The sequence below is a fragment of the Galendromus occidentalis genome, unplaced genomic scaffold (assembly GCF_000255335.2).
Source record: "Galendromus occidentalis unplaced genomic scaffold, Mocc_1.1 scf7180000076729, whole genome shotgun sequence".
NCBI lineage: Eukaryota > Metazoa > Arthropoda > Arachnida > Mesostigmata > Phytoseiidae > Galendromus > Galendromus occidentalis.
In genome coordinates, this window is record NW_003804718.1 from 35832 (window position 1) to 49324 (window position 13493).

The 13493-nt window shown below is 52.1% G+C and overlaps 3 protein-coding genes across 3 annotated transcripts; 1 reads left to right on the forward strand and 2 right to left on the reverse strand.

Moving 5' to 3' along the window:
* Positions 1-356: 356 nt before the first annotated feature.
* On the reverse strand, positions 357-2102 carry Nf-YA (nuclear factor Y-box A). Its single transcript, XM_003740081.2, has 3 exons — positions 1983-2102; positions 1719-1730; positions 357-1583 (listed from the first exon to the last, which is right to left on the reverse strand). Exons 1-3 carry the CDS (start codon positions 2100-2102, stop codon positions 897-899), a joined length of 819 nt encoding a protein of 272 aa, XP_003740129.1. The 3' UTR covers positions 357-896.
* Positions 2103-3140: 1038 nt separating this feature from the next.
* On the forward strand, positions 3141-4499 carry LOC100906543 (splicing factor YJU2). The gene is made up of 3 exons (XM_018638211.1): positions 3141-3376; positions 3531-3701; positions 3832-4499. Exons 1-3 carry the CDS (start codon positions 3221-3223, stop codon positions 4405-4407), a joined length of 903 nt encoding a protein of 300 aa, XP_018493727.1. The 5' UTR covers positions 3141-3220; the 3' UTR covers positions 4408-4499.
* Positions 4500-5005: 506 nt separating this feature from the next.
* On the reverse strand, positions 5006-7500 carry LOC108863707 (uncharacterized). The gene is made up of 3 exons (XM_018638213.1): positions 7343-7500; positions 5530-6350; positions 5006-5395 (listed from the first exon to the last, which is right to left on the reverse strand). The coding sequence occupies exons 2-3, from the start codon at positions 6276-6278 to the stop codon at positions 5251-5253; spliced, it is 894 nt and encodes a 297-aa protein (XP_018493729.1). The 5' UTR covers positions 6279-6350; positions 7343-7500; the 3' UTR covers positions 5006-5250.
* Between the last annotated feature and the right edge of the window lie 5993 nt (positions 7501-13493).

A 13493-nucleotide genomic window follows, 5' to 3' on the forward strand; every position in this document is an offset into this window, starting at 1 on the left:
TCACTCAGTTTCGTCGGAAGAATGATGATCGATTAAATCCGTCTCGCTCCACCATAGGGCGGGCATCTCTTCCGGCAGCTCTCGGGTGAGCTCCGGGAGAGATTGATTTATTTCGAGTAAAAGTTTATACACAGAGCATTCCTATCACTGACTGAGCGGTGTATCTGAGTAAGTATTCATACCGAAGATCCCGATAAGGTTTCCCCCCGACTTCGTTATGCCGAGTTAACTAAGCACACCTCAAGATTTACATCTCGGATAGTGATCGCCCATGCGCTTCCTGGTCCTCAACCAGGATCTCCCTCCGCGATGTCGGTCGCATAGCTTCGGGATAAGAAAACGCCGACCCAAAATTTACACTCCGACGACGAAAGCCAGAACGCTCGGCCTTCACAACATTGGCCCACCGTTGAGCATGGTTCTTCACGGGACCGAGAACGAGAGCATCTGAGATTGGTCGTTCACGTCGCGATCTTTTTCTGAAAGGAGCATCGATGTACAGGACGCCCGGAGATTCGAAAATCAGGTGCGTTTCTTGAGTTTCCCTCGTTGAGTCCCGGATTCGGATGATGACGCGCCTCCTGGGAGCCCAAGAGGCGGAGCTCCGACCCAAAACCTAGGAAACCCTCCTGCTACGCATCGATCATAGTCTGGGTCCGTATCTCAGAGCGAGGCATATATAAGTTAGGGCTGGTGATGTGAGGGGTGCTCCCCTAAATTCCATACATATGTATAATCTGCGCGGAGCTTGCGAATCGGTTCTCGAACGGTTTCATATGCAGCGAGGGGAGCCTGTATCTAATGACTGCTCCTCCTTTCCCATGAATAATCCTAAATGCTCAGACGGGAGAAGCACAGTACTCTCCGACTCACTCGTCGCGGATCATGTCAGAGCTTCATGTACTCGGAATCTGCGAGAAATATTCATTGAGACACTGCTGACCCTCCGCAGACTCCTCTGTTCCGTTCGCATCGGTCTCTTTCTCATCACGAGCGTGGAATCGTCCGCCTTCGCCTCGGACTCTGTTCATGGCGTGCCGGTGTCTGGATTCATGGAGGTAGCGTCTTCGTTCCTTGGGTATTTTGCCCTGAGCTTCGAGTCGCGCGCGGTCCTGACGTCGCTTCAGAATTCTATGATATTGTTTCGCGTTAACATACAACGGTTCTTCTTCAACATCAGCGGCGGGCAACGCCTGAGTAGAGGCAATCGTATTTGTTGTTGTAGTCGGATTATTTGACACCACCCCATTTTGAATTTGTATCTGGCTCTGGGTAGTCAACGGTTGACTCAATTGGATGGGGGTTGCAGTCCCATTATTCTGCACCAGCATGATAACGTTGCCATTCTGGGTCGGTACGCTGATTGTAGAAGTTTGACTCTGCTGGCTTGATTGCTGAAGCAGTTGTTGGATCAGACTGGCCGGGAAGACGCTTGTCGCTCCAGTGTGCCCACCGGTTTGGTCTACTGTCACCGGTTGATAGACTACAGTGTTCGTTCCATCCGATGATGAGCCCGTGAGGGCACCGTTGGTTATGAGAACCGTCTGCTGTGGCTGGGAAGTCGCTGTAGATACCGGAATCATCTAGGGAGACGATAAGTCTTTGAGAACACAATCTGCCTTGCAGCACCGTCGCTATAGAACGGTGGTCTGAATCTCGATGCATGAAATGAGAATGAACTGAGAAAAGACAAATGTCGGAACATAAACCAAACTAACCCTTCGCGCGGTCTGCAATTGGAAGGAGACGTTAATACTTGTGAAACTCATGAAACACCATGCAGTACCGAAAAGGGAAGAACACAAATATGAGAATGATCGCATTACTCCACGCAAACGTGCCACCGGAAAGCTTGGTTAGCCACACGGGGTGAGGAGCCTATTGAAATAATCCCCCCGAGAGCTCGCTCAGCGTGAAAAAATAATTCAAAAGTTGTCGGTAAGTTTTGAATCCGTCCGAAACTTTTGCAGCATGAAGCTTACTTGTACTTTGCCATTGGGACCGCTTATCAGGAACGTTTGTTGGCCTGCTCCGCTGGAGTTGACCAATATCTGCTGCCCGGGTGTTTGCGAAGCGCTGGAAACTGCTCCGAATTCTGTCATGGCAAGGCGCTTTCTATCAGATATGGGATATTCCTAAATTTATGAAGGGAGATCTGCAAGAAGAAAAGAAGAAAAATCACACCTTATCCTACGCCCGCTTTATCGGGGGTGAAAATGCAATATATTGTGAAAGGAATTCCGGGGGCGCCTGATTCCGCGCGCCAGGACACGTTCATGCTAATTCCATGAAGTGTCGGGGATAAGTTTTGCAGTTGAGTCCTGGTAGGCTGATCACCAATCGCTATTCCGAGAGCGATTCTGAAATTCTCGCCAGTCGAACGGCGCACTATTCTGCTCAAAAAAGAGGCTCGGGATCTAGACTACCGACTCCCGATCGCTTGGCGGCGACACCTCCCTGGTCGTCCGTCATGGTCAGGTGTGTGCGAGAGATCCTTTGCTTCACACATCTCTTCCTGACTTTGACGAATTTCCCACCCTCCTCGATGACTTCTCCTTTGTACTTTTGCACATTTACGAAGTCCGCTCTTTGAGGCGAGTGCGACCCTACGATTGGTGTTCCTGAAGCTATCGGATTCTCGGGAGACTTTGGACACCAATGAGGAATTTTCGCGATACACGTACCTTCAGTGAGGCACTCTCAGAGATCGAATTTTCTTCCGGGTTCAGACGAGAGACAAATCCTCAGAGGCTCCGAAGAAGCCTGACATGTGAATTCTGGTCGTGCTCAGAAAAACGGATCACTGACAGTGGCGGCGTCGCTGATTGTTTGCAGCGAGGGAGATGCGACTAGGTGCTCAAAGAAGAGCGTCCCTGCCGGGGATTCTCCCGGCTCTCAGGGAAATGCCGCGCGCCCCTCGAACACCGCATGTCCGCGAGCCCGTGAGGCGGGAGTGAATATAGCGGAGGATGATTCTCCCCGTATCCATTTTTGCTCCCACCTCAGGAGCCACTGGGCCGAAGCCCTCTAAATACTCCCGATATTCGAAATTACCCGCGCTTCTTCCTCCAGCCACTCTCTGTGCCCCTCTCCCTTTCGGATATTTTCTGTCTCTCTCTTGTTGAGGCTCTGCCTCCAGTGTAGAACAAGACTTCGGATAACGTTCCATCGGCGGTCAGCAGCTCGTTTTTCGTTTCGAGCTCGGCTCTAGAATTTCGCCATGTCTGAGCGAAAAGTTCTCAACAAGTACTTTCCGCCGGATTTCGATCCGGCGAAAATACCTCGGCTCAAACTTGCAAAGGATCGCCAGTATGTTGTTCGATTGATGGCACCGTGCAACATGAAATGCACGACGTGCTCGGAATACATTTATAAGGTGGGTCCGGTTTAAAATTCGTATGCCGCATTGATTGAATGTCGACTCTCCTCGATTCGGTGAAGGGGATCTGCGCCCTGTCAACGGAGATTCCATGATTCTTATGTATGGAGTCGAGTATTCTCACGACTCACGAACCGTTTTCGTTCTCTAGGGGAAGAAATTCAACGCGCGGAAGGAAACCGTACAGGACCAGGATTACTTCGGTATCCGTATATTCCGATTTTACATCAGATGCCCGCGATGTTTGGCGGAGATCACTTTCAAGACGAACCCGAAAGAAGCCGACTACGATCTGGAGCATGGCGCCACCAGAAACTTTCAGGTATGTCGACGAGGGGGAGCATGCTTCAGCGGCTCAGAACGAAGGAATATAGTCTCCTTGAGCGTTTTGTCCTTTCGTGGAATGCTCCCGCACCGGAGTCCGTAATAACAACTCATGTTTCGCAACACAGGCTCTACAAACAGCTGAGAAACTGGCCGAAGCTCAGCGAGTCGCAGAAGAGGAAGACGACAAGGCCAACCCGATGAAGATGCTCGAAAAGCGAACGGCGCAGTCCCTCCTGGAAATGGAGAAAATCGAGGCTCTGGAAGAACTCAAAGAGCTGAACGAGCGTCAGGCCGAGGTCGATTTCGATGGCATGTTGCACAAAAACCTACAGCAGCAAAAGGAGACGGCGGAGCAACGTCAAGCGAGGGAAGAGTCGGAGATAGAAGCGGAAGTGCAAGCCTTGCTGCGACAGGGAGGAGTTGAAAAAAAGGATGGAATACGGATCAAACGGGTGAAGGATATCGATTCAGATGAGGAGGAACAACGATTGAAGAAATTGCCTAAAAGCGATCCCCTCAATAGCGCAAGAATACAACAAACGGGCTCTTTAGCCAACAAATTGAAGCAATCCATCCGACTAAAAAAGGTCGATGATATGCCTCAAAGCAGCTGTTCGAGTACGAGTTCGGGCACTACTGCCAAGTCAAAGACTGGTCTGGGGCTCGTCATGGCCTACAGCGATTCCGACAATAGCGAGTGAGGTCCCGAAGTCTAATGAATAAAAGAATGTATATATCTTGCGATGTAATATTGTGATATACCGAACGATTGAGTCTATAAATGATGCTCCTTGACCGCCTCTGTTCCTCAGTCGTAACCTTGATTGCCAAATATGGGCCGCAGCGATCAGCCGATCGCGGGTGAGTGCTGATATCGAGCGTGCCTAGAACATGAGATACCTTCCCTGATGGGCAATGGATGTATTTGCTTCTTGGGAGCACCTCCTTGAAAATTCGAGCGTCGGAATCGTCCCTTGCCGCCCGAGTTCTCAACCCGAAAATTGCATTGATGGATGATCGTCTGTCTGACTAGAAGGAGACGTCAGGAACGATTCTGGGACATCATGCCATCAGATGTTCAGCTTCGGAACCGACCCGGTAGCCGCGGAGAAAGGAAAACAGAAGGGCTGCCACAGACCGGTGAGACACACATGAGGATTCCACGGAAGGATCAGAAACCTGAGGCTCAATGACCGCGTTCTGCGATGGAAGTCGTGCGGAAAATTCTCGACCTGTGGTTCTCACAGGGTGAATCGGGAGTGCTTCTCCACTCTGTGGGGGATGTCAGCTGGGATTCCATTAAAACATATTTATTTACTCATCTGTACATCGGAAGCGTACCATGGATTATACAGAGAACAAGGCGAGGTTCGTGGCGTTTCTCCGATTCCGAAACATAACGATGCGCTGTAGCTCCGTTTGCTGCCGCTTGCAGACTCCAGAAACAGTTTTCGAGGAATCGCATAGCTCGCACAAAGGATCAGCACCCCGTGGACGCACAGTCTCTCCCTTCACAGGTTCTCGGCCTTGGATTAGGCTCCCGTTTATTGCAAGGGGAAAGCGAGCGTCGTCCCTGATTTGAGGTTGAGGTATGCCATTCCGCGGGACTTATAGAATGATTTCACCCACTCTCTGTGGAAGATGCCGTCCACCTTTCTTTGATGCCAAACCCAAAAATCAGTTTGTTTCCTGAAAATATTCAACATTGGAGAGAGAAAAATCAAACACTCATTGTTGGCTCACAATATCTCGCCCACGTTAGAACAACACGAGCTGATGTCCTAACATTCTAGAATCATATTGTGATTGCAAGGCACACTCACCGAGGAAAATGGCCGAGATTGATATGCACCAGCAATTTATGGATTTCTGCGGAGCTTCTGATTCTTTTTGAGGATTTCGGTGCGCCTTCGAGAATGGTTGTTTCTTCTGGGCAGATGATGTCATAAGTCTCATCGACTTCGGAGCGCGCTGTTGAAACTTCCAGGGCTTGATCAGGAACGGTTTTTCCCCCGAAAGGCGTGAGGTCGCTCCCCGACCCATCGCTACCATCCCCGCGACTCCCCATGAGTCTTATCGATCGCTCTGGAGTATCTACAGATCGGCGTGCTGCTTCCGAATGTGCCGTGAGCTCCTCTCCTACCATCTCGATTTTCGGACGCTTGTCTGCCGACAGTCTCATCAAGTCCTGACAATCCGCCGAGTGTGACAGTCCTTCCGACGAGCTCGAGACCTGCCTACGTCGCCGTCGAGGGGTCTCGGTTCTCCCAAAAAGCTCGCATACACCGGAATCCGGAGCACTCTCGACCGGCTCCAGCGACGCTGACTCTGGTTGTTCCTCACTTCGACAACGCTCCCGCGTCAAAGTCCCTCCGGTCGACAGGAGTTGATCCTGTTTCTGTAGCAGCTCCGCCAGCATCTTTTGGGCGCTTTCTATCGATCCGGCCAATTTCTTCAAGAACTCCGGCGATACTGTTTCGGAAGCTCCCGAGTCGCCGATCGACTTTTCGGGCGTGGATGGACTCGGGCCCTCCCTGTTGGCCGACCGCCGCATTGGTTGAACCTTGACCATTATTGTCTTACCGTCGTGCACGCTGCTCTCCGCGCTCAATGATCAAGTCGTTTGAGCGACTCTCCACGCGACCTGCAAACAGAGAAGGATACTATCGAAGAGGAGATGATCGAGCTTCATGAAACATAATGGAATCTTGCACGCATGATGAGTGCATCACTTTTCACTATGCAAGTGTGCTCTTGCATCGTGAATGGGCGTGAACTCCTGGAGGGGAAGGGGGGTGAATGATGGCGGGTAGCTGCTCGAGAAGCATCGTGTTACCTCATTCGAGATTCGAGGGATGACTGCCTGCCACGACTCCCTACAGCAACCTCTCACTGCCGCAAGGTGCAGCTCATCGGCGATCCAGCCGTAGGAGGCTTCTTTGTTTTTACAAATAAAGCAGTCAGGAGCGTCCCGCAGCGGCGAGGGATTTCCCCGGCAAGAGAGGGCTCTCGCAGCTCTCGAGCGCTCGCAGACTCTCCCGTGAAGCTCGCACCATCTTCGTCGACGTCATCCCCGAAAAGGATGATCGAAGTATCTCTATCTCAGATGCATTGGTCTTCACAGAACAGGATTTCGACGCCGGTATGGATGCCGACCACCTTCCATGGAGGATCTCCGGAAGCGGTGACCACCGGTAGTCATGTTCGCCCCCTCAATCGGCCGATCCGGCATGAGTAGCTGCTCGACGACTCCAGGTTTCTCTGTGGGACTTTCGGTCCTAACTTCCTGAGCTTCATCGGTTCAGTCAGCGCTGGATCAAGCGGAATGTCTGCGATGGATACCTACTGAGGGAGTCATCACGATCTGACCCCTTAAATCATTCCCCATTAAAAGACGCGACCCATTTCAGGTCCCCAGAAAAGCTTGTCGTCTCGTGTAAGCACGAAGAGGAGCCAATCGATCGAACTCTCATCCCCATACGAGTGAGCCAACCACAATTTCGCAGGTCGCAGCGATAGACAGGGTTTTTGACGGTACGGGATTCACATTATTCGAAATTGAATTATTATTCAGAAGTCATTCGATCAGGTGCTCGAGGATCGGATTCCAGCGAAATGCGCCTCCGGCAAACATACCTCTGGGGGCAATTCACAAGTGAGCGCAATTCCTCACGTCGTTCGAAAGCAGTTCCATTTTCCTTCTCTGAAATCGTTAGACGTCGGTTTATTTCGTTGCCCACAACACCGCAGAACTCTCGAGCCTTGACTGACTTTTTGAAAAATGGAGCCGAAATATTGATTGTTTACATCGTAAGGGTGCGACTAGGGGTTCGACGAGCGTCGTCGAGACTCGCGGGAAGCCAGACTTGCAGATGAAGTCTCTCGGCGCGGCGCGGTATTCGGACGGGAGCTCCTGCAAGTCTTTGACTTTCAACTGAGCGCTGCGGAGAAGGCGTCGGTTTTCCGGGGAGACGGAAGAAAGTGCCAATATGATATGGGAAAGGTAGTCCAATTTCCTTGGCACTCGGCACCGAGGGTCAGCGTACGGAGCCGCGTGGAAGCCAATTCACTAGCATCGAGACATCTTTACGGATGAGAGGAAAAGTTTGCTGCCGCATCTCGTGACGTCTCCGGTGCCCGTTACATTGGCTCTGAGTGCGTTGCGCGTTGCCACGATTGCGGTTCACTTTTCGGAAGCCGAGAGTCATTTTAGGGATCTCTGTCTCGTTCTCCGCTCCGACCGAAAGCCCCCGCGATGTCCCTGGAAAATTCTTGCGCCCGCCTTCCTCGGCCCCGTTTCCGCTGTGATATCTCAATAATTTTTTCGTGAACCCCACGGCCGTCTTCTCCCCTGAGCCGATCCCGGCCCCGATGTCGCAGGCCCACCGGACTCCGTTCTCCCTCCATTGCGCCGACGGCCCAGGATCCGTTCGCCACCCGAGTAGGCTCCTGGGAGGCTTGAGGCCGAGAGACCCGACGCACCGCTAGAACGGAGGACACGCACAGGGGAGCACTTATCTTCATGTCAGTCATGAGTTCATGAGACATCGAGATGTCGATTTCTATAGAATCTACTCTGAACGAGCTGCATCTGTGAAGTCGCCTTTCTACTTCATGCTTTTGAAGACATCGCAAGGAGTCAGAACGCATATCCTCATGTCCATCGGAAAGCGTCTTCAGTTATGGGAGCTCCCGCTCTGCTATTGTTCATGCACCTACCACATGTTCGAACGCCGAGAACTCAATGTTGAGCTTAGATCCCCAAGCCTAGAGCTTGAAAGAATACGATCGCCTCGTCTCTAGCGATCGGTCGGGATGAGAATTCGTTCCTCTAGGGATATGCGCGCCGCTCCCGTCGGGGGTCGACGCTCGACTCGTCGTAGGCGGGAGATTTCCGAGTGGGAACCGAAGAGAAGGTGATCGAAAATTGAGCACCCCACCGTGTCGTCGCTTCGCAGTAGTTTTATTATGTCTGTTCTTGAGGGGTTCGACGCAAGGAGACCGGAAAAGCAGCCGAAGGGTGGGACATTATGTATAGTGACTCAATCCATTGGGAAAAAAGTTCTCCACCACAGATGGGCTTTGGTACAAAGCCCTTGGCGACAACAACTCATTTCCATGGGCTTTGACGAGCGGCAACATCCTAGGGGACATCTTAAGGTAGTGAAGATGTTGTAGTAAAATGGCTGGTAACAATAACCTTGGCAGCACAAGTTGCAAGGCGGGCCTGGAAAATAATCGTAGGACCCAGTGATGAATAAGGAACGATTCCTCCACCCACTGGGACCAGAAAGGTTCAATTGCTATCTTGCGAAAGAGTCTTACATATGCACATTTCGCATCCCGTGACCTCCTCGTTCCCGAGAATGCACGGAGCCGGGCATGTAGGCACAGGAAGACATCGATAAGAGTAAGCTGAAAGACACGACAGCGTTACGTCCCGACACCGATTTTCCGAGACGGAAACCTGAATCGCGAAGCATATCAATCGGTTCAGTACCGGTTGGGAACGAGATCAGGAGCACCGTTATCGCGAGAACATCACCGAAGGCCATGCTCATCTACATAAGTGGAGCATAAGGATCATGCGACGGCTCGGTTTGTTGATCGAGGAACGCGGGAATCTTCGTGAACGGATTTCGGGTTTCGAAATGTTTCAATCTCGGATCGAAGCTAAGATCAACTTGGAGCGTCACGATCTCCTCGAAAAATTGTAGAGGCGATCACGACATGCAGAGATCGACTTCTCAGGTGGGCGGTTCTCTGGTGCGGGAGAAGTTCTCAATGGACAGCGTCACCGGAAGACGTGGTCAAACGAGCGACCGGCGCGGCGGCGTGTTCTCCGAAACTTCCCGAAGTCGACCCGGCCCCGTGAAAAGACCCTGGATAAACAGATTCTCCTGCACTCAGATTGACTTCTCTAATCGGGTTTGCCCGACTCTCGAGCACATCCCATCGCAGGTGTCGATGATATTCTATCGGGGATCTGACGGCCACAGCTCTGATGAATGGGAATGGACGGAACCTTCTCTGGGTTCTCCAGGGGGGTGGCATCGATCGCTGCCGAGGCAGTACACCGTTAATTCATGTGGGTCGCTCATATGTCATTTGTTCAACGGAAAAGTATGGAGCGACAATCTATTTATAACCGCATCCGTGACCGTCCTACTCGCGTTCGAGAGTAGCCAGGTTCCTGATGCAGGGATGGAGTCTGGAAAGACAAGGGCTTAGTGGACCCATCTGCTTCATCCTTTCATCAGTTGAAATTCCCTAGCTCACTTCGCGTAGGCTGAGAGATATGAGTGAACTCAAGGGCTACGCGCCGGATCGACATAGGCAAGTCTCGGTACCAGCGCTGACTCTTCATCATATTTCTCGGGCTGGACCACACTCCCGGATTCCGAGCTCTCGGATGACATCTGTAGTGGCGAAAAATCTGAAGAATCGCATCCTACCCACTAAGGGAATCGATAATCTTCGCTCCGTTCGGCTCGGCGCGTTCTGAGATGCTCCCAACTTTGAGGGACACCCATTCGCCCACTGCCGAGCCATGTTGAGGGATCCAGCATGATTCAACTCAATGAAGATTCGTGACTCCGGGTCCAAAAAAAACAAACTCCAAGCTCCGGGAAATTCTGCGCCCTGGAGACTGCTCTTTTGAATATGAGGGAGGCACTCAATAGCCAATAGCCTATAGAAGGCTGTTGGCTATTGAGTGAATATGTCGGCGCGAACGATCCCGAATGTCAATTTGTGAGGCGCTCACGACAGGGAACAATCGGGAACCTCCTCCGAGCGATGTGATGTGCTTCGCGATGTGCGAGACAGAGTTTCGTGACCCATACGGAGCATAATATTTCGAGAAGGATATCGGCGTCGTGAGCTCAGCAATACGCATTAATTTTCCGGAGAAGTAGGCATGGGGGGGGACCTTTATTAATAAGTAGCAGTGATCAGGAGAGGTGCAATCGAGATCAGAGGAAATTAGATCCCCTGGCCGTTTCCCTCCTGAACTGACTGTTCGTCCGCCGCATACTGCGCTCACGACTCCGATCTATATCCATCAGCGCTCATCAAATCGAACCTCTGAACACACAATTCGTACACGGAAAACAAGCTCTCTTTTCTAGGATTCTATCCATGATTTTCGTGTGCTTGGATACTTGGTGGGCAGACGCAGGAAACTCCATTCGGTTTAGTGCGCGGAGCGAAGAGAGTCCCCGACGGACTCCTCGTTCTACTCGATTACGCTGTATAAGGCCTCGGGGCGATTTAATATTCATGATGCGTCGGCAATCGAGATTATCAGAATCAAGGAATCTCGGTAGGTAGGGACCGCCCTCTTCTGCAAGGATTTTCATCAAGGATCATCAAGTGCCTTCAGCAGACGGAGCTCCCTGCTCCATTGAACTTCTCCCGCGTCATCCCTATACGAATATTTCCATGAGGACAAATCTTCGTGATCGTACGCTTAATGAAGCAGGTGGCGGAGGGACAGGTTTCCCGTCTATCCCCGTACAGCCGACCATAGCGCGCCCGCCACCACACCAGCAGCGGCGGCCGCAGGGTTGCTCGAGGCCAATTCAGCATCATCAGAAGCAGACGGTTTCCCTCTCACCCCTGGGAACACTTCCATAGACACTCCAAGTCACTCGCTCGCGCCTAGCGGAAACACGAGGTCGTGCGCGATTCTTGCTGTTGTCGTGTTGTAGCAGCAGGCCGGCCAACGACAATCGAGTGACTGCGTGTAGAGCGATCAATCGAAGAGAAAGAAGCAACAGTAGTCTACGGTGACGACAGCGACTGCTTCTCTCCACAGCTTAGGAAGTGGCAGCCGAACTTTCTGCGCCAAACGCTGGGACGACACCGTGAGGAAAACTCGATCACACGCCTCTGAGTGGGAGTGACAACAAACCGCGTGCTTCAACGTGCTTCCTGTTCGATACTGTAGTTTTGGGCCTGGGAACTTAGTGTTTGACCTCAATTTGCTGTGGTGTGCATTGGTGTCTGAGTCCGACTACGAATACCGGAAAAGAAAACATTCGCCGGAACACATGGTCCAAGAGAGAATTCGGTTTCGTGAACTTTCACTCTCGACCGCGTGCTGAATCGTATTCCTCTCTCCGCCGACCGCTTCTTCAGAACTTATCTCAGGTGAGCATTAGATAGAGTTCCCTCAACAGTGCTGTCGAGTCGCAAGTCATCTGGAATATCGCAGACCGGAGTCAATCTGTTACATCTGTTTCTCCCGCTGCTGCCGCTGCGTGCTGCTCCTCGACGACGACGACGGTGTGAGGCTATTTCGAATCTACCGCCATTGGGGGACGAGCGCGCCCTCTACCGGCTCTTGGTGACTTCTCTCTCTCCCTCTATCCCTCTCGAAGCACGGATGGGTCCATGGTAGCAGCGGCGGCGCCCAATGTGTATGTGTCTGGTGTGGCGTGGTTGTGGTACTTGTTCGTTGTAGAAGAAGAAGAACAACAGCACCACCAGCAGTGAAGCAGCATCGGAAGCGCGCGTGTTCACAAAGTGTATTCACGTGTGGCGTGTGACGATCCAGCGTGAGCGGTGTGCGTCGATTCAACGACTGTCGAACGCTGTCGGAGGCTCGCATTTAGCTGGTAAGTTCCCGGATTTTGCGGAACGCGGGCTCGCGAACCAACGGCGCTACGTTGAGCTTCGGACCACCGGACCAAACACGAGGCTTGTCGCGGCTTTTGGTTAGACTCATCGAGTTCGGCCCCTTGACTGTCTCGTTCGCCGTTTGGAACGGCGCGTTTCTCCCGTGACAGTTCCCCTTGTGAGTTGTCATCGTCTCGTGAAGAGAGCGTGGATTCTCGCTGATGGTTTTCGGAAATCAGAATTTTGGATCGCTTCGAGTTTTGACGATCTCAAGGTTACTCGTGCGCGCATGGCCCGAGCCAGGTCGTTGCCGCTGCCGGCGTGTCGATGTTCGTCGTTCCGATCGCCGTAGATTTTAAGTGAATCCTCTGCGCGCAGCTGTTCGAGAAAACGGATAAGTCTCTCCGTTAGATTCACTGAATTCCGCTGTGGAGCCGAATGCGGCAGCCGTTCTCACAGCGACGGCGATCACGTTATGCTTTGCTACGTTCCATCCCTACGGATAATTCTCGATGCAGCCGATATGACTTCTGAACTCGATCCAGACCGAAATATTGAGGGAAACACCGGTTCAGGCTAGAGTCTTCCACCAGAAGGCGCGAAGACGCGAAGACGCGAGAGAAACTCCTTCGTACGTTCACGCCGAGTACCAAAGGACCGTTAGGTCGGGCCAGTTTGCTTTACTGCTGTGGCCGCTGCTCTTCCGGAGCGGTTGGTCTCTAGATGCTGACGACGACCACGGCGATTGTGTCCTCTGCTAGCGACGAGAAACAACCTTATTGAACTAGTTCGCTCTGCGCGTGGTGTCGGTGATTTCGTCAGAACGTGAACTCTCGGGCTTATCGTCTGTTCCTGTATTCCTCTTCGGGTGGACGCGCATTGCCGTCCGCAGGTCTCATCGGGACTCGATCGGAGCTCGGCTTCGAATTGCTTCGAAGCATGCCGGCCGTAGAGCATCTGAGCTGGAGATCTGTCCCTTATAGTAGTCACCTCTAAGTTCAGTGGTTGATCTACGGTGAGCCTTCAAGGTTGGTTTCGCTCGATCTCGCGATCGCTGTCGAAGTTCGCTGGGTTTTCCCCAAAAAACATCTCTCACCTATCGGTCGAGAAAGTTTCGTGGTCAAGCATCGGAGTGAAGTCGAATTTCTCGTGTTGCCATCGTCAG

What these genes read in the sequence shown, in the direction of transcription:
- Nf-YA (XM_003740081.2), bottom strand. Translation starts at nt 2,102, where the DNA reads ATGACAGAATTCGGAGCAGTTTCCAGCGCTTCGCAAACACCCGGGCAG.
- LOC100906543 (XM_018638211.1), top strand. Translation starts at nt 3,221, where the DNA reads ATGTCTGAGCGAAAAGTTCTCAACAAGTACTTTCCGCCGGATTTCGAT. An exon ending in GCTCGGAATACATTTATAAG is followed by an intron (nt 3,377 to 3,530) that starts GTGGGTCCGGTT and finishes TTCGTTCTCTAG; the next exon opens with GGGAAGAAATTCAACGCGCG. An exon ending in GCGCCACCAGAAACTTTCAG is followed by an intron (nt 3,702 to 3,831) that starts GTATGTCGACGA and finishes TTCGCAACACAG; the next exon opens with GCTCTACAAACAGCTGAGAA.
- LOC108863707 (XM_018638213.1), bottom strand. Translation starts at nt 6,278, where the DNA reads ATGGTCAAGGTTCAACCAATGCGGCGGTCGGCCAACAGGGAGGGCCCG. An exon ending in AATCTCGGCCATTTTCCTCG is followed by an intron (nt 5,396 to 5,529) that starts GTGAGTGTGCCT and finishes GAATATTTTCAG; the next exon opens with GAAACAAACTGATTTTTGGG.